Source organism: Pyxicephalus adspersus, chromosome 1 (genome assembly GCF_032062135.1).
Source record: "Pyxicephalus adspersus chromosome 1, UCB_Pads_2.0, whole genome shotgun sequence".
In the NCBI taxonomy this organism is placed as follows: domain Eukaryota; kingdom Metazoa; phylum Chordata; class Amphibia; order Anura; family Pyxicephalidae; genus Pyxicephalus; species Pyxicephalus adspersus.
Genome location: NC_092858.1, coordinates 114212642 through 114236714, shown reverse-complemented (window position 1 = coordinate 114236714; position 24073 = coordinate 114212642). Strand labels below are relative to the sequence as shown.

General features: G+C 41.4%; 1 protein-coding gene across 2 annotated transcripts in view; it reads left to right on the top strand.

The window, feature by feature from the left end:
* LOC140339666 (solute carrier family 41 member 1-like) overlaps positions 1-24073 on the top strand; it is a 155928-nt gene that overhangs the window by 7284 nt on the left and 124571 nt on the right. For both annotated transcript variants that reach the window (XM_072424477.1, XM_072424470.1), the window contains exons 2-3: positions 8508-9226; positions 12539-12646. In XM_072424477.1, coding sequence (XP_072280578.1) covers positions 8858-9226; positions 12539-12646 — 477 coding nt within the window. In that variant the 5' untranslated portion in view covers positions 8508-8857. The remainder of the gene's footprint in view (positions 1-8507; positions 9227-12538; positions 12647-24073) is intronic.

The following is a 24073-nucleotide window of genomic DNA, read 5'->3' as shown; positions in this document are numbered from 1 at the left end:
GCCTTAACATTTTAGATGTGGACCTTTTAGAGTTGGGCAGCGATTTAAAAGGTATATTAAAGATTGGCTGCATCAAACTGCCTGTTATACTGATTCGGAGTTAGATCAATAGATGGTGCCTCGTTAAAGTCTAAACTATATAAATTGGCAAATTTAGAGGATGGTTTCAACTTAACAGCCACTCTTCTCTTTTCTTACCCTTTCGGGTTATTCTAGCTCTTTGTAGACCCCAAGTCCAGATGATGCAGCATTAATGATGCAGCTGGTTGGGAATTCTATCATATAAAGGGTAAATCTTTTATTTAACGGCTTTTTGTTATCCTCTGGATCAACAGTGCAAATATGCTATTATCTGGAATATTCAGGTTTTGTAGTATGTTTATTTCCCTAGTGGGCAAACTCAATGGCTTTTTTTTTTCAACATGATCAACTATATTTAATGATACAAGAAGGTAGTAGGAAATGTCTCAAAATCACCTAATTTTGGCAAACTCACCAGGTAAAACTGTATTTAGATAAAATAAGTAAAGCCCAGTCAACAATATTTCTATAATTAAATTTATATCATTCAGAAAATAATAGAAAAGCCTTCTGAGAGTTCTGTGCAGATTGTATATTAACAGCTTTCTATTAATTTAGGGTTATTTTGTGGACACAATGTGATCTAAAACAATTACATGAGGGCCAACTAGAAAAGATAGATACCCTTAAGACAGAGCTCTGAGAAATAATATACTACCTTCAGGATTTTAGGTTCTCAGGCCTGGATGGTTTCTGTTCAAAGCTCTACGGCAGGACAGGGTAGTTAATATCCCACCTGCCTTAACAGGAATATAGAATACATGATTTATTTCAGGTAAAGTACACCTATCAAAAGTTCATAATGGCTAATATAATATTGATTTAGAAACCAGGAAATATAAGGTGTACTTCTTTATCTAATTGTTGACTAATGATGTCAGGAGATGAACCTGGTGCTTCTGCGGTGGCTGGGGGTGGACCATTGCACTGAGCCACCTGAAGAGTTGTATAGCTCCATACCTGATCCCTTAGTTAAACCTTGCCTGATACTGTTCTTGGATGAACTCAGAACTCCTGTGCTCCTCCCAGCTACTTCCTCTAAAAAGGTCCTGTGTGCCAAATTATTGTGCTCCTGACTACCTGTGTACTGATCCTTGGCTGCTGATTTACAAACTACTCTTCTGATTAGGCATCTTGGATTATGTTGCTATTGTGTGAACCAAACCAGGCCTGCCTTCGCTGTGAGCTTGCTTGCTGTTCCAGCTACTGGACTCCGAGCCTGACCCTTGATCGTGACAGATGACTGCATGATTTTGCTTTAATTAAGAGAGTGTAAAATAATTTAGTAACTGTTAATATATATAAAATAGCACATGATGAGAAAGGAGTTACAATACTAAACGCCCACTAAAATTAGCTATAATTTAAAGTAGCGTTATTTTTCCATAAATTAATTATCTAAAATTTTTTAAAATGTAATATTGAATGAGCTCTTCATTTTATCAAACGGGACTCTTTGATTTAAAAACTGTGTTAAAAATCTAGTACACCCTTACCACTTTCTCAGAACTGAGAGGATAGGTAGCAGTCAGGTGTTGCTAATCAAATACACTTGATTAATCAGCTAATGTGACCACCTCTCTAAAAGTAGGCCCCCATTCCAGACAAATTGGAGTTTAAAAAACATAAGGAGAAGGGGTAGTATAGAATTATAAATATAATTTTGTGAAAGGTAGGTAAAAAATTACCGGCCCACCCCAGTGCTTCTTGCTATGTAATTGGCCTCAGGGGGTCCTAATTTGCATTTTTATTTTGGGCTCCCAGGGTGCACTTTCTTAGGCTGCAGAATATGACATGCAGACTTTATACACGCACACAGCGCTTTCACACTTGTTATACCACATTGATCACAATATTATACTACTACAAGGGATTACACTATTAAAACATGGAACACCAGGCAGTTGGATTAAAATACACAGCACTGGACTATTGGGGTATAATACAAAAAAAAAATGGAAAAATTGTACATTTTAACAAGCCAGGCATTAGAAAGTTGGAATAAAGTATAGGGGATGGTGGAACAGTGACACTATAATAAAGGTTAGTGGATACCTGTGGCATAAATAACTGGGAACACTACATTTGCTGTGTCTTGCCCTGCCCACTTTCTTACCACCAGGCTACATCTACCCCCCCCCCCCCCCCCCCAAAATTCTGGGGAGAACTGCATTCAGTAGAGATTTTGCAACTACTTGATAATAAATGGCATAAATAAAAGATAAATAATACATTTGAAACAGGTACCCATGGTAGAAGCCAAAGGACTCATTAATAAATAGAATTTTGCAGGTTGGTACGTCTCGCATGTGCACCTCACAGTGCATTCAGGGTAAGGGATGACTGTGTTATTACATACGTGAGGGATACATCCACAGAGTAAAGATCATGTCCTTGCATACATGCAAATTTATAGCTATGCACATAGTGAAATCACATGAATGAAAGGGAACTAAACACCTAATATGTAAAAAGGTGCCCAGAGCATCTTACTAGTTAAGCTAAGATCTCACAATACATTCATAAACAAAATGCATGTAATTGTGTGGGGAGAATAATGGGCGATGAAACTCTCCTACACCAGAAATTCTGTGTTGACTTGATATTAATTCTTACATACTCTAATAAGTATTAATATAACTGAAAAGCAACGGCTTCACAAGGATTAATTTAATATTTTTCCTATTAATAGCATACAAATTAATCCAAAAAAAAAGATTCAATAACATATCTGTGTGTGGCAAAAGTAAGTGATTTGTGAGGTCTGTATTTCGTGTGACCCCCTTTTGTAAGAAATTTATGATATCAATATTTGACCCATAACAGTGATCATAATATGATTTCATTTAACCTCCTGGGCGTTACACTGATGTCTAGATTTCTGTACCAAAAGCGTTACACTGTTTTTCATGAAATTTTTTTTTTTTTACATTTTAGACCTGTAAGTTACAGAAATATGTCCGAACAAGGGTCTAGTAGATATCATGAATATAAAAAAAAAGTTTGAAACACACAATCATGTAAAAAAAAAATGTACTTTTAATAAAATCCTATCCTATTTTTTTTTGCATAGAAACTTTTGTTTATATTGTGGGCTTGTAATTCTTAGGATTAACTCCTGGGTGTGATAATTATATTTATTTATCATATTAAAATCATAAATTATAATATAATATATAAATAGTAATTTAAAACAATAATGAAATAATAGACAACAATGTAATCTAAAAATAAAATTAAAAATGTACTTTTATTTTTATTTCATGTTGTGTGGTGTTTTTGTACTGTAAAAACCATTTAAAAGCAGATTACATTGTAATCTGCTTTTAAATTTCCCTCCCTGACACACCCCCATACATCACCAATCACATCACTGGAAGATGACTCATCCTCCGGGTGATGTGAGGGGGGGGATTTCCCTGCATGCTCACACAGACTGAGACGATGGACGCTGGAAGCTGCTGGCATCTCCGGAGAGATGCACAGAACAATGCAGGATTTCTGCATTGTGCTATACATCTCACTGCAGATGCCAACAGCAATAGCAAATCTTTTATTTCTGCTAGAGGAGCTGCGGACACTGGGTGAGTATTTCCTTTCAGTTGTAATCCGATTGTCATACAATGTATGACAATCTGATTGCAATATAACATTTGTTTACATTTAACCACCTGGTGAGAAAAACTCGGGGTTAACGAAAATTGCAAAAGTTTTTACCCCGAGCATGCTCGGGCTTAACGGCCAGGTGGTTAATGTAAGTTTTAAACAGGAAGCAAAAACAGGAAAGATAAAAACATTTAATTTTTAAGAGAGCAAATTTTTCATTAATAAGGGTAGCTCTCTGTGACTTGGACTGGGAGACAATATTATTATAGATAAATGTAAAGTGCACTTGGGGGCTAACATACATGCTTCATACTGTCTAGGGGGAATACAGTTGGGGGAGGGGGGAGTCAGAAACGTAAAAGGATCTGCGGGTTCTGGTAGATCATAGACTTAATAACGGCATGCAATGCTAAGCTGCAATATCATAAGCTAGCAAAAACACTGCAGAGATCAAGACATAATCCTGCCGCTGTACAAAGCATTGCTCAGACCACATCTGGAATATGCAGTCCAGTTTTGGGCACCAGTTCACAAAAAGGACATTGTGGAATTGAGAGAATGCAGAGAAGGGCAACTAAACTAATAAAAGGTATAGAGGAGTTTAGCTATGAGGAGAGATTAGCTGAACTGAATCTATTCTCCCTTGACAAAAAACGTTTAAGGGGGCATATGATCATCCTTTATAAATATATAAATGGTCCTTATAGAGAACTTTCTTCCCAACTATTCGCTTTAAAATCATTACAAAGGACAATAGGACATGCGTCTGGAGGAAATTATGATAAAGCTCCAGAGAAAGAAGGCATTCTTCACTGTAAGGTCTGTGAAAATGTGAAATCGGCTGCCTCAGGAGGTAGTTTCAGCAACTACTATAGATTGCTTTAGGAAAAAGCTGGATATTTTTCTAGAAGCACAGAATATAACTGGGTATTAAGGCTTTAAAGTAAAAATAACAATCACCGTTGATCCAGGGAACATCTGATTGCCTCATGGAATCAGGAAGATTTTTTTTCCCCTGTTGAAGCAAATTGTACCAGGGTTTTTTTGGGGGGACATGTTTATTTCCCTCATGATTGAACTTGGTGGACTTATGTCTTTTTTCAACCTGACCTACTATGTAACTATGTAATATATACACTGTATTATCATGTTCATATGACTTACAGAATTATGTATAATAATCCAAACATTAAATTCCAGGTAGGTTCTTTGAGGTGAATTGCCAGTGAAAGAAACACACCAATGCATGTGAATGTAGGATAAAATATTATTATTATGGAAAAAATTAACAAGCCAAAACCAGCATAAACAATAAGGCTAGAGAAACGGAACAATTTATATAATGCAAACAAATTACACATACAAAATTCACTAGTATTCTTAACTAGACTACTAAGACCAATTCACACACAAATGCACTAGGCACATGTCTCAAAGTCTTGGGATATTACCCAGTACTAGCAAAGACTCCTCACTGAATCCTTCTTCTTTCCCAGTCTCTGAGAGCATCCATATTTCTGTGTGGCTCCCCCATGCTTTTCTTACACTCCTGTGGTTTTCGTCAACAAAAGGGGCTTGCACCCCTAGATGTTCTTTTTGTTTGGGGACTTCCAAGATGATTAGGGGAGATGCAGGAATTCTATAGGTGTGGGTGTTGTCTTTATTGGGGCACGGATGAAATGTCTAGTTTTTGTTCGGAGCTTACCATCTGTCCAATATAAACAATATTAGATGCTGCAAATTGATGTTATCTGTACTTTGACCATACCTAAACAAGTGTGTGTGTGTGTGTGTTTTCTAATGACCCACCCCCCAGATTACTGTAATAATACTGTTACCATGAAATATCTATGCTTTGTGCAGGAATAATGTCAACGAAAAGTATTTGGTAACTGTTGATCAGTCCTGCAACTGAATAATTTTAGCCCATTCCTCTATACAGAACAACTTTAGCTCTTGGCTGTTGGTGGATTCCTCTTACTTGAACTGCTGGCTTCAGGTCTTTCCACAACATGTAATTTTCTTTACCAAATCTATAGTAGAATTGTTTGTTAAGGATTGTTGTCATGGTGCATAACCCACTGTCTCCTGAGATTCAGTTCATAGACTGATCTCTTGACATTTTTCTTTAGAGATCTCTGGTATAGATCAGAATTCATTGTTTGATCATTGAGTGGAACTGTCCAGGCCCAGATGCAGCAAAAGATGGCCTAATCTGTTCACAAAACATTATTCCAGTATGCTTCTGGTTTGTCTATATGATCTTTTAGCAAACCATGGATGGTCAGCAATATTTTGGGGGACTTCTTTCTACCCTGCTATATTCCCATTGTTGTTTAAGTGTTCTCCTGATGGTGGACTCATGAACATCAACATTCACCAATGTGAGACACGCTTTCAGTTGTTTAAACGTTATCCTGGGTTATTATGTAACCTCTTGGACTATTACACGCCTTTCAGTTGGAATTATCTTTAGTCAGCCACTTCTGGATAGGGTAACAACAGTCTTGAAATTCCTCAATTTGTACACAAACTGTCTGACTGTTGACTGGTACAGCCCATATCCTTTGAGATGGTCTGGTAACTTTTTCAAGCTTTATGAGCATCAACCAAAAGGTATTTTAAATTATATATTACTCGCATATTCTTCTCTTTTTTTTTTTTTTTTTTTCAGTTTAATTGTTGCAGCATGTTGCTACAATTTAAATGATGTTTTTCCCCTCATTAACCCCCCTAGTGGTAATCCCGGTGTGAGTACACTCAGGGTCTCTTTAACAAAAAAAGAAAAACACCTTGTTCCGTCGCTGTCCCCTGGCGTCCTTCTGGTCCCCACAGGTCCTGGGGACATGTCTGTCTTCTTCGATCTTCAGTTTGGGATAGCAGAGACGATCTCTGGGGTTTCCCAGGGACGTCTGTGGGGGCGGAGTGGCGGGAAATTTAAATAATTTTGTATTGGATTCAAAACAAAATAACTGTATTGAGTCAAATACAAAGATATTTTCATATAATATATATATAATTATATATGCTACTGTACAGTTATATTACATGTTTAAATTTTTTTATTTAAAGATTATTGTTAAATTTATTACATTTATAAAGTATTGGACATTTTTTGGTGAGTTATGCCTTAGAATTATAGCCTACAATTTAAAATAAATTTCCATGCAAAAAATGTAACGCATTTGGACAGAATTAGATTGCTAGGGGGGTTAATCTACACTCTGTAACTCATAACAAAGTAAAAACAGAATTTTAGACAATTTTGTAAATTGTTTTGTAAAATGTTGCCTATACACAAGTATTCAGACCCTTTACTTAGTACTTAGTTAAAGCACTTTTTGGCAGCAAATACAACCTCAAGTCTTTGGGTATGATTCAACAAGCTTTTCAAACCTGGACTGGGGTTTTTCTCCCATTCTTCTTTGCAAATCCCCTCAAGCCCAGTCAGGTTGGATGAGGGGTGTCTGTGAACAGCCATTTTCAGATCTCTCTTGAGATGTTTGGTAGGGTTGTGGCTGGGCCACTCAAGGACATTCAGAGATATCCCTAAGCCACTTCTGTGTTGTCTTGGCTGTGTGCTTTTGGTAATTGTCATGTAGGAATATAAACTGTCAACCCAATCTGAGGTCTGGAGTACTGTATTTTACTCGATTCAGCTTCCTTCAACCCTAACCAGTCTCTCAGTCCCTCTCGGTCTCACTCCCACTCCCCATGGTTTCCTCCACACTTAATTTTAATAATTGATGCCAAATTCAATCTTGATTTCATCATACCAGGATTTTCTCAGTCTCCATGTGAGCTTATATATGTTGTGCACTAAGGAGAGGCTTCTGTCTAGCCACTCTGATATAAAGCCCAGATTAGTGGAGAGTTTGGAGTCGTAGATGAAATTAGGCAGGTTTTCAAAATAAAAAAAAAAACAAAACACAATACAGGTTACCTGTCATCTTGAATTAAAGTATATACCTCTGTTATTAAAATATATGTTTCAAGTTTGGGCACAAAGGTTGTATATTTGTATAAATGACTAAAAATGATGGTAAAAAGGTGAAATAATTGGGAAAAAAAAAGAGGAGGTATGAGTTGCACAGGACTATTGGTTGGTAAATATTTGCAATTTAGGGTTATTGGTCAAATACTGTGGTAAATTTAGGTAGGGTAAGTAAGATATCCCAATTTACAATACTTGAAATCCCAGTTGAGTTTTTGTATTTTTTTTAGACAAATGCATGGAGAATACAATTGTAATACAATATGAGCCAATCAAATATTGTTAAGCGATATATTCTAAGGAATTCAGGTCTCCTAAAATCTGTAGTACTTTTATATTCGAAAGGTCAGGGTGGTCAGGGTGGTATTTTTCTTGGCTAAAGTTATGTAAAGTTGGCTAAACTTATTTAAATTATATTATCATCGTGGAACTTCTAAAAGACAAATGTGCTCTGTTATAAAGGGGAAGTAATATCTTGAGAATTATTATTATTATTAATATTATTATTATTATTAATAAACAGGATTTATATAGCGCCAACATATTACGCAGCGCTGTACATTAAATAGGGAATGTGTTACAGTCAGAAAATTACTGTTTCTATAGAAAAACCTGGCTTGTGTGTGGCCCTTGGGAACTGAAGTTGGACTTATTATTAATATTATTATTATTATTAATAAACAGGATTTATATAGCGCCAACATATTACGCAGCGCTGTACATTAAATAGGGAATGTGTTACTTGTAAAAATTGTCAGTATAAATTATGCAGTTTATTAGTATATTCCAGTTTACCAGTGTGTGTATGTGTTTTTTTTTTTTGCAGATTAAAGATTTCGGTGCATAAACTTGAGACAATATTACTACTATCTGGCGTTTGCATTCTTTTTTCGGATGGGTAGTTTTTACTGCACGTCCTAATGAAGCTGATTGTTTTACCTCTGGACCTTTTTTTACTAGAATAAAGACTGTAAATTAGAGCTGTTTTGTAAGTTTTTGAGCTAGTCTTGAAGTTTACAACTTCTCATCTAGTGTAGCAGTTAAAATATAGTATTTCAGGCATAGTACTCCTAAAGATAACTTTTGAAAGACTTCTTTCTGAAGTGTTTGTGCCTTTTTCTCTTGTCATATATATGAGCATCCTCCAAAGTATAGAAATTTTTTTGCATTTACAATATGTCACCTGTTGCTGAGCACAGGGGTGAATGTGTAACTAGTAATGTTATCCGTCTTGCCCACAAAGACCAACAAGATGTTAATGTTGAAAGTAATCCTCTCATGATGACCCAAGTTGATTTAGGACCAGAAGAGACTGAGGTGGTTTTCGGATCCTGTGCAAATAATAAAGGTATACAAGAAGAAGATGCTTTGTTGGAAAATGGGAGTCAGAGCACAGAATGTGATGATCCAATTGTAAACCCAACGTGTGAAGCTGTTGTACCACTAAAGGAAACCTCGTTCACCATTGGGCTTCAAGTTCTTTTTCCATTCCTGTTGGCAGGATTTGGTACTGTGGCTGCGGGGATGGTTCTTGACATTGTACAGGTAAGTGGTGCGAGTTCCTTTCCTTTTTTTTCCCCTAAGGGCTGCCTCTAGCTGCCTCCTAATATATCTACTAATGTCAACATAGTTACTGAACCCCTGGTTTTCCTATATAGTAATAAAACCACCTGTGTTTTCAGGTGCAGGCAGTTTCATATCTACTGCTGCTTAAACCAATGCATGCCATCTTTGAATTTTGCAGATCTCACCCTATAGTAGTGTAATCCAGTAATTGCCCACATGCAAAGCCTCACTTTGGATTGAAAATACCCAGGATGCGTACTAACGTTACGCATCCTGGGAGCCTCCTGGGTGCTCCTTGGATCTCTGACATGCGCAGAAGAAGCACTTTAGTCAAAGGAGAAATTGCACATCTTACACATGCACAGTGAGATCGGCAAGCTTTTTTCCCCATGTACATCAGCCGATTTCGCGCCTGGGGAAGAAGAGAAGATGGCGGGGCCCGGAGCGTTGGCCCAAAGATGGGCACCGGAACGATGCGGGACCTGATGCTAGAGACCTCCGGACCAATCGACTGCTCTGTGGGATTGAAGGTAAGTGTATTTTTTTTTGTTTTGGGGGACTTTTGAGTTGAGTTCCTCTTTAACATAGTTTTTGATTATGACAAAATCTAAGGGAGAAAATATGAGAATTTCTGTGAAAACTGAAATTGTTGTTTATTTATGCTTTAATAAAAAGTAGTTTTGCTTTGGCTATTTTGAATATAAACCTTTATGTTTTCAGCAGGTTATACGCAGGTTTCTACTGTGATCACAACTAATGTAGGAAAGTTGTTGGCAACTTTCCCCAAAAGCAATTAGGCTGGGTCTACACGGACGGTTTTAAAAATGCATGTTAATGTTCCTACCTTTTTATGCACTTTTACTAGCGTTTTAAAGCTTGCCTTTAAACCGCTGTAAAACACTGAAAAACATGCCCCAAGGAAACATCCTGGTGTAGATTAGCCCATTGAAATGCATGGGAATTTCCAACATGGGCTTTAAAGCCTCAGGGTAAACTCTGGGGGAAAACGTCCATGTGGACTAAGCCTTAGATAGACCAATTTATTTGTCTGTCAGTTATTCTCTGCATCTCCTCATTTAACCATTGTTTTATATCTGTAGACCCCTTACAGTGTTATTAAGCCCTGTTATAAAGAAAAAAAAAGGCTTGTAGCTCAGTTACTGTTCTTCTCATTTAGTGACTGTTCATCAGCCTGCCTTTGCCTGGATAGTCAATTCAATATTGTTCCATAGTCGCCTTTTTTTTCGATTTTATGTTTTGCATGTATGCTTCCATGGAGACTACACATGTACAGTATGTGCTGCCAAGTGTCAGTGTGTGAGGACAATATAGGAGTACATGTTCAATGTAGTAAGAGTGGAGAATGGGGCAGCCAGTGTTTAGTGTACTAAAAGGTGATGTATACGCAGTATACTTGGTGTCCATATTCCTGCAGTGCATGTGTTAAGTATGTTGTCCCCATTGCTGTGGCACATCATGGAGTGACAAAACACATGTGCAGTAACTCTGGCCCATTTTTTTTTTTTTTTTTTTTGGCTGCCAGGTGCCATTCAGTCCCCAGGCTTTTGTTTGGGGATTGTGTTTGAGTGCTCCCCAAGTGTACAGTGTGAGTGCACAGCTTGGGGGAAAATTCTAAAAAGTATAGAAATGTTTTAAAGGTGTAGGTTGACATCATAGAAGAAAATGTGTATAAAATGATATTTTTGTTTCCTAATGACTCACTACTTTAACCTCCTGGGCGGTAACCCTGAGTGTGGTTTGGGGTAAAAAACACCGATGAAAGCGGTAACCCTGAGCTACACTTGGTAGCTAAAAAAAATAACAAAGACTTACTCGGTCCCACCGGCATCCTCCAGTGTCCTGCTTGTCGGATAACATCCTCTGGAGGCATCCTTTTCCTTCAATCTGTCCCCCGGCAAGTGCGCTGATGTTCCCGGTGACGTCGGTGCGTGCAGCCGTCGCTAGGGGCACGGCGGGAATTTTAAATTATTTTGTATTGCAATAAATAGAAACTAACAGTATTGAGAACAATACACTATAAATTTTCATGAAAGACAATGTACCGCTTTTAAACATATAAATCCAGACAGAAGTGACACTTACTGTTACACTTTTACACTTGACTATTACTGGTTAATGAACCCTTTTACAGTTCCTATGCACAGAAAAAAACAGCAACTTTTTAAAATGTTCAGACATATAAGATGACATATCTACAGTATAAAGATTTCTTTGTTTTAGATTCAATACAGCTATTTTAAATTGAATCCAATACAAAATTATCTGAATTACCCGCCACGCCTAACGCACACTCCAACGCATGCACCACACCACTGCTCCCACTGGCAGAAGAACAAACAAAGAGGAAGCGGCCCGAGGAGGAGATCCAACGAGCAGGATGCCGATGGGACAAGGTGTGTGTGTGTTTTTTTTTTTTGTTTGTTTTTTTTTTAGGGTTTTTAGCTACCCTGAGTGTGGCTCGGGGTTACCACTTTTTGCCACACTCGGGAATACCGCCAGGGGGGTTAACACTGTATCTGAAAAATCTGTTTTGGAATTGAAGAAATTTAGCAATCTCTTTAGTCGCTTCCTACATGTAAAGTTTCACCTGTGGCAGTCCCAATAGATAATGACTGGTGATGGCAATGAGTAGTTTTCTATTGTTCACTGCTGTTATAAGAGTTAGCACAGTAGTGTGTTCATCCAAGTGGTCTGAACCTAGCTGTACTCAGAGCAAACAATTAGGTTTTTCAGAGAAGTTGGTGAGGATTTTGCCCTGCTGGTTTTTGCCAGGTTGCAGTTCTTTGGCACTTCAGGGTGGACAGGACCATGCATGGTACAAATCACTAGGCAGGAGAATTATCAAGGAAGGCTAGGATTGAGGCAGGCAGTATCCAAGAATGGTCGGGAACAAACCAGGGGTCAAGAACTAGAAATCCAAGAAATAGACGTCACAGACACAGGGAACACAGGAAGTGACAGGTGACACGGGAGACACAGGGATCACTGCAGATACAGAGGAACACTGGAACAGCACAAAGGAACAAGCAGGGAAGCACCAGATTGAACAATAAGGGGTTAACACAGGAACTGGACAGGGAAAGCACTGTCAAACAGCAGGTCTAGAGGAAATGTCTTTTATGGTAAATTAATATTTGGACTGTTAGGCTGACACTATTGTATGTTCAATTTTTGTGACTTCGTGTGGACTTCACATGAGACAAAGTGTGTGTTTGTGTGCATAGATATTGTGTGTTTTGCATCTGACCATTTTGCTGCCTGTCTTTTCAGCACTGGGAAGTTTTTCAGGAGGTGACAGAAGTTTTTATCCTTGTCCCTGCACTTCTAGGCCTAAAAGGAAACCTGGAAATGACACTAGCTTCTCGTTTCTCAACTGCAGTAAGTGCTTTGATTTTATTGCCTTATCGATCAAAACTTGGTACAAGCATTTTAGATGGCATCTGCAAAGCTTTTAGCTATTTTTTTAACATGTTTTCTGAAGCCTTTAATGCACCCATTAGCTTCCATTTAAAAAGGGTAAACCTGTATCTTAGACTTTGGGCACATTAACCTCCCTGGCGGTATAAATAAGTATTTTTAAATGTAAAAGTGTAATGTGTTGTCTCTAGACTCAGGCCGGGGATAAATCCAACTTGTGTGACTTGTGTGTCCCAAATCCTTGTGGGGACAGTGCTGGATGGGAAGTGTTTACTGAACAGACAAAGATGTATGTTTTAAGGCTCCAGGAAATGTTTTGTATTAGCTGGCATTTTAGTTTGTTTTGTGTAAAGCTGAATTCTTAGGGAGCTTGACAAAGCAAAAGAGTGAAAGAAGGGGGGGGGGGGGGGGATCCACTGGATTCATGTCTGGGTTTTCACCTTTTATTCAGGCAGCATTTTTACTGTCAGGAACTTGGTGTAATCCCAGAGTTGTGAGGGAACAGAGCTTTGCGTGACAAACCCTGCTCTAAATGTGAGTTTTTTGTATAATATAGACAGTGTCTGTATTTATGTCTTGCTCTTGTCAGTTAGGGGCTTGTGAGGCAGTTAGTTGCTCAGCTGAACCCCACCCCCCCTTTTTTTTCTGAACTTGCAATAAAGTTACAGGCCGGAGCTGGAATTTTAACTGGAGGCCTTTTGTCTCATGTTTGGACAATACGGATACCCTGTTGCTATGAGTAATCCCACACTTTTGTATTAGAGCTGGGATGAGTGGGGGGAAATTTATTGTCTATAATGAGTAAGGGGATGGGACAATAGTTTTTGCACAGGCAAGTATCCTTACCCAGTTTAGGGAACCCAGTAAGGGAACTAAAACATTAGCTATCGGCATGTTACGAGGACGTAGAGGGTTTTTATCCAACTGCATTAAAATTAAAAGGAAGAAGAGTACTTGCAAAGTCTTTAAATCTATGGTGAACCCATCTGATCCTGGGCATTTACCAGGTTTCAGGCTCCTAATAGCAAAGGGAAATTCACCATCTGGGAGAGGGGAGTCTAGAGCTTGAGCTACAGAGGGTTCAAAGGTAGGGAGAGTCATTTCCTGGATGTACATACAGGTATTATAAAGATGGAACTCGGTGTAGACGACAGTTGCAGAAGATTACAGGGCTTTCAGAAAAGGATTTCAAAGTCTTTAGCTATTTCCCTGTTATGGGAAAAAAATGTCTACATTTTTGCATCATACTCCCTTAGTGGGGTATCGTGGGTAGCAAGGAGAAATGTACCTCCCATCCACTCTCAACACAATAGCAATTTGAATTTTTACAGCTATAAGCAAACAGATAAAGAATACAAAACAAACAAGCAGGAAAACCTAGAAGAGAAGGTCCAACAGCATAGGGTAAAAGCCAAACCTAGCAATTTGCAGGCATCTGGCAACTAATTTAAATTCAGCACTCCTGGGATACATGTGTAGAAGAGGAGTATGTGGACTTCTGAGGAGCCTTCCTTTTTTGCTGAATGCCAAGGAGAAGGCGACAGTGAATCCAAAAAAGATTCACTGGCTAATCAAGGTGGGCGTGTTCTAGAAGCCCAAGGGCACATTGAAAGTCAGGGAGATTCTCCAAGTGGAATGAAGCAAGCTTCTGTTTCCAAAGGTAGTTAAAATTCATCATACTAGTTGTTGCAAATGAGCGTCTCCAGTTGCTGATTTCCTGTGTACCAACACCGGCTTTGACCCTTTATTACTCCTGCTTGCCACATGCCCTGACTGCTTACTTGTTTGACCACGCATCTGTCTCATGTTCTGGCGCACCACCTGATTCCTATCTGTCAGTAGTCACCTGCATCTGCGTGCATAAGGGCCACAACCTGGCAGTTGCCTGCAGCATAACATCCTCCCCTCTAGAGGCTCTGGTGACTCGGAGGATCTACCATTCTGCTCTGCCGCACCTTGAAAAAAAAAAAATATATAAACTCACGGTGCTGCTGGACAGAATGGTAGATCCTATATATGATTATTATCCTCCATGTCACCAGCCCAGTTGGCAGCGACGTGCATGGGGGCAGAGTCTAAGCAGCTGCCCTGTCTTCACCAGAACCTCTAGAGGTGAGGATATCTCCACTATAGTGGTTTGGACAAGTATTGAGTCTATTTAATTTTATTATTATTATTATTATTAAACAGGATTTATATAGCGCCAACATATTACGCAGCGCTGTACATTAAATAGTTTATTGTTAAACTTTGTGGACCCTCAGGATGCCAAGGGTTGGTATTTAGTTTTCTATGTTTTTCAAGTGAGGGTGGTTAGAGGCAACTGTTGAAGTAGAGATCTCCTTCCTCTTATTGGGAATCCAATTGCACTCAGTGAGGGTAGGTAGATGTATCTCTATGTTGCCATTCAAAGGAGTCACCACAGGCAACTAGCACACCCAACGACTACCCAACACTTCCATAGTGCCTGCACAGGTACCCAGAGTGTAACATGTCAAAGGATTTTGATCCTGCAAGAGATCAATTACTCTGATCATCATAGATAGTATACAGTAGTGTTGGCCGAATAGCTCACTATTCGATTCGACCGCTATTCGGTCGAATAGAGCAAAATTATTTGGGTGAATGAACGTCAAACTCCAACTCCATTAAAGTCAATGAAGGAAAAATTTGGGTTGTTTTTCGGGACTGTGTAGAGCTTCTACAGCGTATAAATACATTTAAAAAGACATGTCAAGACTCCCCCAGCCCTGCACAACACTATACAAGTAAGAAAACAAAATAAGGAAGGCTTTTTTATGTTGCTGGCAAGGCCATTTTATGGGGCGGTCAAGGGAACATACCGGCCTCCGAGTAGAGGCAGAGAGGGCCATGAGGGGGTTTCTCCTGTCCAAAAATTAGCCACCAGGTTTCACCGCTCCGTTACAACACAGGCTTCAGAGTACAGGCAGAGGTCCCTGAGGGGGGGGGTCCTTCAGTCAAAAAAATTAGCCAGCTACACAGTTCTGTTATAAGTTACAACTAACAGGTGGTAGCAGCAGGAGGAGGAGGCGGTGGGTCCTGAGACAGATTGTGGACAGCATTGGTAACTGAGATCTAGAGCTGGGTACTGCCCAGTACCCAGCTCTAGATGCCAGTTACCAATGCTGTCCACGCTCCGTCTCAGAGCCCACCTCCTCCTGCTGCACGCCCCAGGCTTGATCAATATGAGCCATCAGGATGCAGGTATACTTCTGATGAGCCAGCTGATTCGAGTGGGTGGCATCTTTAACCCTGGAGCGCAGCTCGAAGCGGAAGTGGAAATGCATGTCAATCACATCAAATTGGTGCAAATCTGCCGGAGTGGTACTGTAGAAATTCCCTTCTATGATGCCCCAGGACACATTAGGAATTGGGTACTCTAGCACTTCACCAGCTCTGAATCTAACAGGCATGGCTATATTAGATATCCCCAGACATTTGGGGCTCAGCACCTCGGTGAGCCGAATAAACAGGTGGTCCAGGTTGGTTGTACATTTGCAGTGATTGCTTATGATACCTGATAACATCCTATTTACAGGAGTTGATGATGACGTCGAGCTGAGTTCCACGTTCAAAGTCGGCCAGCAAGCTCTCTATATACCCTGAAGAAACACGGGTCAGGAAATAGAACCGTACAAGGTGGTTGTCAGTTTTGTAATTACGCACTTTGTGGTGAATTATGCCATTGTGCATTTCACCTAGGGATCCCCCAACGTGTCGTTTGCAAATGACATCTCACCCTTCCCTTTCAGGTGGTTCTGAAACTCATGATTCTGCCGTATTTTCACAAGATCTTTGTTGACGGATCTTTAAATGGATTCTCCCAGGACGGCCACATACTTGTTGTGGAGAAGTCTCCGGATGTCTGCCGAGCTGAATAACTTTATGGCTCATTGTGGTCATCCAGGACCTCTCGGTTCCCGTTACACATACTGGTGTCTCCCATCTCATCCCCCTGACGTATACAGAGGGACTGCTGTCCCAGTTCCGGGGTACCATACACAGAAATTCAGTCTGATAAAGTGTGGTACCGATGGATGAAGCAGAAGATGTGGCCTTCTACATTCAATCACAAATTTCAGATTACACACCTGCATTATACACTTCGAGGTGTCATTAAAGATGCACTACACCCAGCTCTAGATGCCAGTTACTAATGCTGTCCACACTCCGTCTCAGGGCCTGCTATCTAGTGAAAGCACATGAAAGGGATTGGGCTTGGCGGAATCAATGGGGAAAGAAGACCCTGTTGAGCTTGAGTCTAGTCTGGCATCTAGAGCTGGGTACTGGGCAGTGGCCATGCAGCAGCAGTGAGAGTAGGTGGTGGACGCTGAAAAGTGTGGATGGCATTGTTAACTGGCATCTAGAACTGGGTACTGGGAGGAGGAGGTAGTAGGCCCTGAGACAGATCAAGGATGGCATTAGTGACCTCTCCCTGAGACAGAGTGTGGACAGCATGTGTCAGCATCTATAGCTGGGTACTGGGCAGGCAGCATCAGTAACAGCAGGAGGAAGAGGTGGTGGGCCCTGAGACGGCGTGTGGATGTGAGTCTAGATGGGTACTGGGCAGGCAGCAGCAGTAACAGCAGCAGGAAGAGGTGGTGGGCCCTGAGACGGAGTGTGGACAATTTGTAACCGTCATCTAGAGCTGGGTACTTGGCACGCAGCAGCAGTATCAGCATGAAGAGGAGGTAGGCCCTGAGACAGAGGACAGCATTAAAGATGGAGGCCATCACCTACATGGACAGTGTAGAAGCTGTAGCTACTGGAGACATTGCTGTGTAGGGGACTGCCTTTTCCTATCTGCTAGCTGTAACTTTGTAAAATGCGGCATGGACATTATTGTTAACTGACATCTACAGCTGGGTACTGGCCAGGCCGCAGCAGTAACAGCAGTAGGAAGAGGTGGTGAGCTCTGAGACTGAGTGTGGACGGCATTAGTATCTTGCATCTAGAGATGGGTACTGGGCAGGCAGCAGCAAGGACCGCATTAGAGGTTGAGGCCCTCACCTCTATGGATAGTGTAGAAGCTGTAGCTATTTGAAACATCAATGGATGAACAAAATTCACACTTTCCATACCTACTATCTAGTGAAACCACATAAAAGGGAACGAGCTTGGTGGAATCAGCGGGGAAATACATACATTTTTTATCATTTGTGGATAACTAGCAAGTGCCATCACAGTTAAATATCTGTATTGTTTCAGATAAATACATAAATGTTTATGGGTTTTAGGATACATACCAAGTGCTATCAGAATTAAATATCTGTATTGTTTGTAGAAAAATACATACATTTTTATGGCTTAGGGGATATATAGCAAAGTGGGATCAGAACTAAATATCAGAGCTAAAATATCTCTAAATATAGAATTTTCTTATGTATTTTGTGATAGATTGCAATAGGCAACTTAATTTATGATACCTCCTACAATTTATCACAAAAGCCAGAAAAATTTCTATATCCATAAAAAAAATAGATATTTCATTCTGATACCACTTGCTATCTATCAAAAAAGCCTTAAAAAATTCTGTATTTCTCTCAAAAAAATAGATATTTCATTCTGATACCACTTGCTATCTATCAAAAAAGCCTTAAAAAATTCTGTATTTCTCTCCACAAAATAGAGATATTTAATTTTAATACCTTTTGAAATCTATAAAAAAGATAAGAAAAACTTCTGTATTTACTTATAAAAAAAACAAATATTTCATTCTGATCCTACTTGCTATCAAAAAAGCCAAATAAAGTCTGTATTTCTATAAAAAATACAGATATTTTTGATACCATTTGCTATCTATCCAAAAGGACCTAAAAATTTCTGTATTTCTCTACAAAAAAATACAAATATTTAATTATGAATCACAGCTCCGTTACAAGTGATAGAGTCAAAGGGCCCTGAGGGAGGTGGTCCATTTACACAGCTACATCGCAAGTTATAGGCCTCAGAAACAGAGTGGAGGTAGAGGATCTGAATGGCATGACTCGCCAGCTCCGGCCACTGCTCAAGCTTGGATATCCAGTAGCCCAGTGGCTCCTGGCTTTGCAGGTTGCAGATGTCCCATGTGGAGCTCAGGTATTCCTGCACCATGACTGAGTAGCGCTGCTGCGTGTCATTGGCAATTGCTGCTCGACTGGTGGCTTGCTTCTGCTGGAAAAAAAAAGCTTGCATAGTTTGGCTTAGATGACCTCTACTGCTGCTGCCACCCATGCCGCTTGAGGTAGTTCTTTGGCTCCCATGGCTGGTGGAACTGCCATAGGGATCCCTGCTGCTGCTGCTGCTGACATCGGGAAAGGCTGAGCACAAGTGCCTTTACAAGCACTTCTTGGTAGTGCTGCATTTTAGGTCCCCTGTATTGGGGCAAGATGAGTTGTTGTATCTCAGGCTTGTAATGTGGATCCAGTAATGTAGCAATCCAATAGTCGTCAGTCTTTGTTTTTATGTGTTATATGCTTGGATCTTTGGCTATGCACTCCTGCTTGAAGGCTGTCATGTGGCTCAAACTTCCCACAACTAATTCTGGACCCACACTCCTGTGGGTCGAACAGCAGCACAGGGTCGTCGTCCTCCGCCTGATCTTGCCATCCACAGAACATATACCGCCTTGTGTTTGTGTGGATGGATGCCATGTACCCTCAATAGCTTCCTCTGCCCCTTCTCCCATGCCTGCAATGTCCTCCTCATCCTCTTCCACCTCCTCCTCTTCCTGGATTTGTGGTGCGCTATGCCTAGTAGGCACGCATGTCCGAGATGATGTTTGAAACGTCATATCTTGGTTCAGCGTCCGCTCTGTGTTGTGTCTAAGATCCACCATCATCTGTTCCAGCAGGCATATGATGGGGATGGTGTCACTGACAGCAGGCCTTATTCCTGCTGGATCATCCTGGTCGCCTCTTCAAACGGTGACAACACTGTGCACAAGTCCTCAATTTTTGCAGCCACTCCGCAGGGCTCAAGAAAGGTAGTGTAGGTATACGTCTTAAACGAACAGACTCCACCATGTAATCCACCGCCACTTTCTGTTGTTAAGCCAGCTGCTACAGCATGTAAAAGGTGGAATTCCAACGTGTGGCCACATCACAAATTAACTGGTGCACTGGCAGGTTAAGATTTTGCTGTGAATCCACCAATTTGGCGCTGGCTGTGTACGTCCAGGGGACAACTTTTTGGCCTTCAGCGGCTGGAGGCCTGGGTAATTCCTACGGAAGCACTGCACTATCAGGTTCATGACGTGTGGCTGAGGGAACCCCGAGTGCTGCAGGGCCATGGATACATTGCTCTGCACGTGTTCATGCAAAGCAGTAACACATTTTTCTGCAAAATACTGTCACTTAGGCACAACGTACTGTGGGTTGGCACAGAGGAATGGGTAACGGAATGCATTGGAGTCCACCAGCCGGTAAGGGAGGAGCTCTAACGCAATCAGCTGTGCAATTGCTGCATTGATTAGCTTTGTTTTGGGGTCATTTGGGCCATATTTCCTTTTGCGCTCCAGCATCTGGGGGATGGAAGGTTGGATGCTGCTAATGCTAACCACAGAAAGATTGGATGATGGGGTGGAAGGTGTGGCAATGATGCCTGGTCTTGACTGCTAGCAATGTGACAAACAGCAGCCGACCTGCGTTGGAGCTTCTGCTCACCGCTGGTGGAGCCTGAAAAAGGTAATGCTCAGCTACATGCCCCACTGAAATTGCTGGCACCAGCACAGATAACTTTGGTGGCAAAGGCAGTGGAGGAAGATATAGCAGTTTGAGCTTGGGTGGAGGTGGTCGCACAGAGCTCTGTGCTTTGACCAGGTGTTCCCGCCAGGTTACCGGTGGTGGCTTTTTAAATGTGTGCTCATGCAACTTGTTCCAAGTTTGTTTGGGTTGAGCACACAATTAGCAGATGACCAGTGTTGTCATCACTATGGACATTGAAAAATCCCCACACCGGTGAACATCTAACTGGGCCGAAAGGTGCTCTGGAGCTGATGCTTGTGGTGGCGGTAAGTGGTTGTTGAGGCATAGCTGTGGTGACAGCTTCCGGCGATGGAGGATTATGAGTTGCCTCACTGGTACGTGAAGACTTGAAAATGTGGGCAGCTTTTACCCTCTTCCTCCCTCTCCCCTTTTGAGGGCCCTTTGCAACCTCTTCCTCCTCTTCTTCCTGCCTATGATGATCTCCTTGTTCGCCCTATGTCGGATCAAGGACATCATCATCATCAGAAGAGACAGTTTCCTTGTATGTGCCGAAAGGAAGCAGCGGTCTTTTGGAGCCAGTTTGAATTGGCTCGTCTGGCACAGAGTGTTCGAGTGAAAAGTAAGTGGAGGGAAAGCCTGTGAACTGACTCTCATCGTCAGATGACTGAAACAACTGAGCATCTTGAAGGAATGCTTGTAGCTCCGCCTCTCCAACCCCTCGGTGGGACTCCTCCACATACTGCTGTACTTGAGACTTTCCAGTCGCTGATGAAGAACTAGGAGGAACAGGTATATCATGGACTGTTTGGGACACCTGTGAGGCCTGTGTTTGGGACTGGTATGAAGAGGGGTACAATCACTTGACCCAGGCTGGGTCATGTTCTCTACTACCTCTTGTTCATGGTGTGGTAATATTGGACGCCCACCACCAACAGCAGCGCTTCTTGTTCTCGAGTCTGCAGCTAAAAACAAACTCATACTGCTTTGCTTGCCACCCCTGCCAAAGCTGCCCCTTCCTCTTTGGCCAGACATTGTAGAAAATTTTTGTGTGGCTTGACACACTGCAAAATATTTTGTAGCTAATATGCTTCACAAATTGGAAATTTGTACAGTAAGTGGATTTTTTTATTGGGGGGGTCAGGTTGACACCACAAATGCAAGTGCGCTGTGTGTGTTGTATGCAGCACATTTTACTTCAGTGGTGGCGCTTGTAATATGCAGCACAGTATACAAACTGTATACTGCAGTGTCTGTGTGTCTGTCTCTCAGTACAAGTGTGATACTGTGCACGCAGTCAGGGAGGGTACCCTGCCTCTGGCTGCGTGTATGTAACACACTGACTGACTATCTAACAGTGAAACACTCTACCTATCGTACAGTAGATTTCAGGACTGCACCAATACAGTACAATCCAACAATCTATCTGACTAATAGTGTGAGTGTGACACAGTCTAACTAAGTAAAGCACTTTTTTTTACTCTGAGAAAGCAAGCCAAGCAGTACAGAAAGGTTGTGATGCTAGCAAATCTCTGTCAGGAGTGGTAAATGCAGGCACACCCTGGCCTTATGTAGGCCAATAGCTGCCTGTGTGGCATGCAGTGACAGACAACCAATTGGCTGCCTGCCACAACAAACATGGAGGAGAGCATCCCTGCTCTTATTGGAGGGCCCTAGGCATGTTGGGGGAGGTCCCTAGGCATTGTAGGAGGGCCGAATTCGGGGCATCGAATCCAACAAAAAACAAAATTCGAATGACCATATTCGGGTCGAACATTAGGACGGCCTGAATTCAAACAAGAACACTAGTATACAGTCTTGCAGCCCTTTCAGGTTGTCCCTTAGTGTACACGAACTAGGCGTATTTTGCAACAGAATTCAAGTCGTCTGCAGACTACAGTACACTTACAGGATACTGAAGTAGGAGATATTGTTTTGATCGGTTATGTCTTTTCGCCACAGGAATTTTCCCTAGATGAACTGGAACTCTGTTAAAGAGGATGAAGTGTTTGTATGTGATAATTTCTGTTGCATTTTATGCACCTAAAAGTAGCCTTACAGTCTTTAGCTGAGAAAATTTCAAGTCTCTATGACATACGGTTTAGGAGATATGAAGCTTTGTACAGAGTGAGTAAGGCTGCAGAATGACAAGCAGTTACACACAACAATTTTGCTCCCGATGATGTCATTACACACGCCCACTCGGGTAGGTACATTGTTTACACAATGAATGCTTTGATTTTTTTCAAAAGACAATTCAACACAGCTATGAGATGTGGGAGGGACAGCCCGTGTCCTGATATTATCAAATCATAGCTGTGCTGTTTCCCCATAGGCTCTTACCAGCAGCTGGAATCCTCTAAACGAATTACAGCTGAGAACCGAGCAGCCTCTTCATTGTCCATGCATAGGATTAGAGCTGCTCCTATGAGCCGAGTGGCTCGCCCACCAAAAAGGGGCTGGGGAGAACTATGCATACAGGGGTATCGGGTTTGATGTCTAACTTTTTTTTCTGAGGTGACAGGACTTTGTCCTTGTCCCAAACTTGTGTGGCAGATCACTTGTGTTGCTATCACTTGCCTTAAGTATTGTGCCTAATACTAACAAGAAGAAAGAGAGGGAAAGAGAAAAAAACGAAAGGTGGGAAAGGCATAGGTGGATTGAAGAGGGTGGGGGTGAGAGATCAAGTCCATTAAGTGTTCCCCTATTGGGGGAAGCATGATCTTGGGAGGATAGTTAAAGGAGGAAATAATATTGTCAGGAACGAGTTGTCACACCCTATAGGCATATATTACTCTATCCACAGAGTTCAAACACTCTGGACTCATGGAGTTCATGGAGTCTGTGAGTATAGCACGCATTTTTTCAGTTTGAGGAACCAGATCATTTTCTGTTTGACCATGGCCACGGTGGGGATAGATGACCACCAGTCCCTTTCTAGTATCATTTTTGCCGATGTGAACAGATTGGTCAGTATTCTAAATTGGGAATTTGTGCAAATTTATAGTTTCAGATTGAGAAGTGCTTTAGCTAGACCCTTGGGGATGGAGCGGTCCACCAAATTGTATGCTATTTGGTAAATGTGAGTCCAGTACCTCCAGATTTTGGAACATTCCCACCAGATATGGTACAATGTGCCCCCTTGGCAAGGCTTCATCTTGCCTGGGCAGACTGGTACCATTGCATAATCATTTTATAGTTAGCTTCAGTTGCAATGTACCGCTGTATCCTATATTCCTCCTGCGCCAAGGTCATGCCCAGGTCCTTCTCTCAGCGGCCCACATATGAAAGTGGGCTAGAGTGGTGGCTCTGCACCAGTGTGTCAAAGCAGAAATCACCCCTTTCGTCTGGGGTTTCCGATTGCATATGCACTTGAAGACTGGCATAGTCCTTGGGGGAGGGGAGAAACTTAGTTGAGACTGAACATAATGTTTCCTCTGTATATATCAGAAATGGTGGGTTTCATATTTCTCCTGGAGAACCACAAAGGGCAAAACCTCAGAGGATCTTAGAAAGTTGAAAAGTTTATATAATCCATGACCCTCCCACCATTGAAATTCCTGTGGGTTCCCGATTATGGTGGAGAAGCGGGGTAGTGCATAGACTCCACCCTACCTGAACTCTGCACCGAATCCCAGGCCTGGAGGGAGTGTTGATACTTGGGCAATTTCCTCTGCCTCCAAGG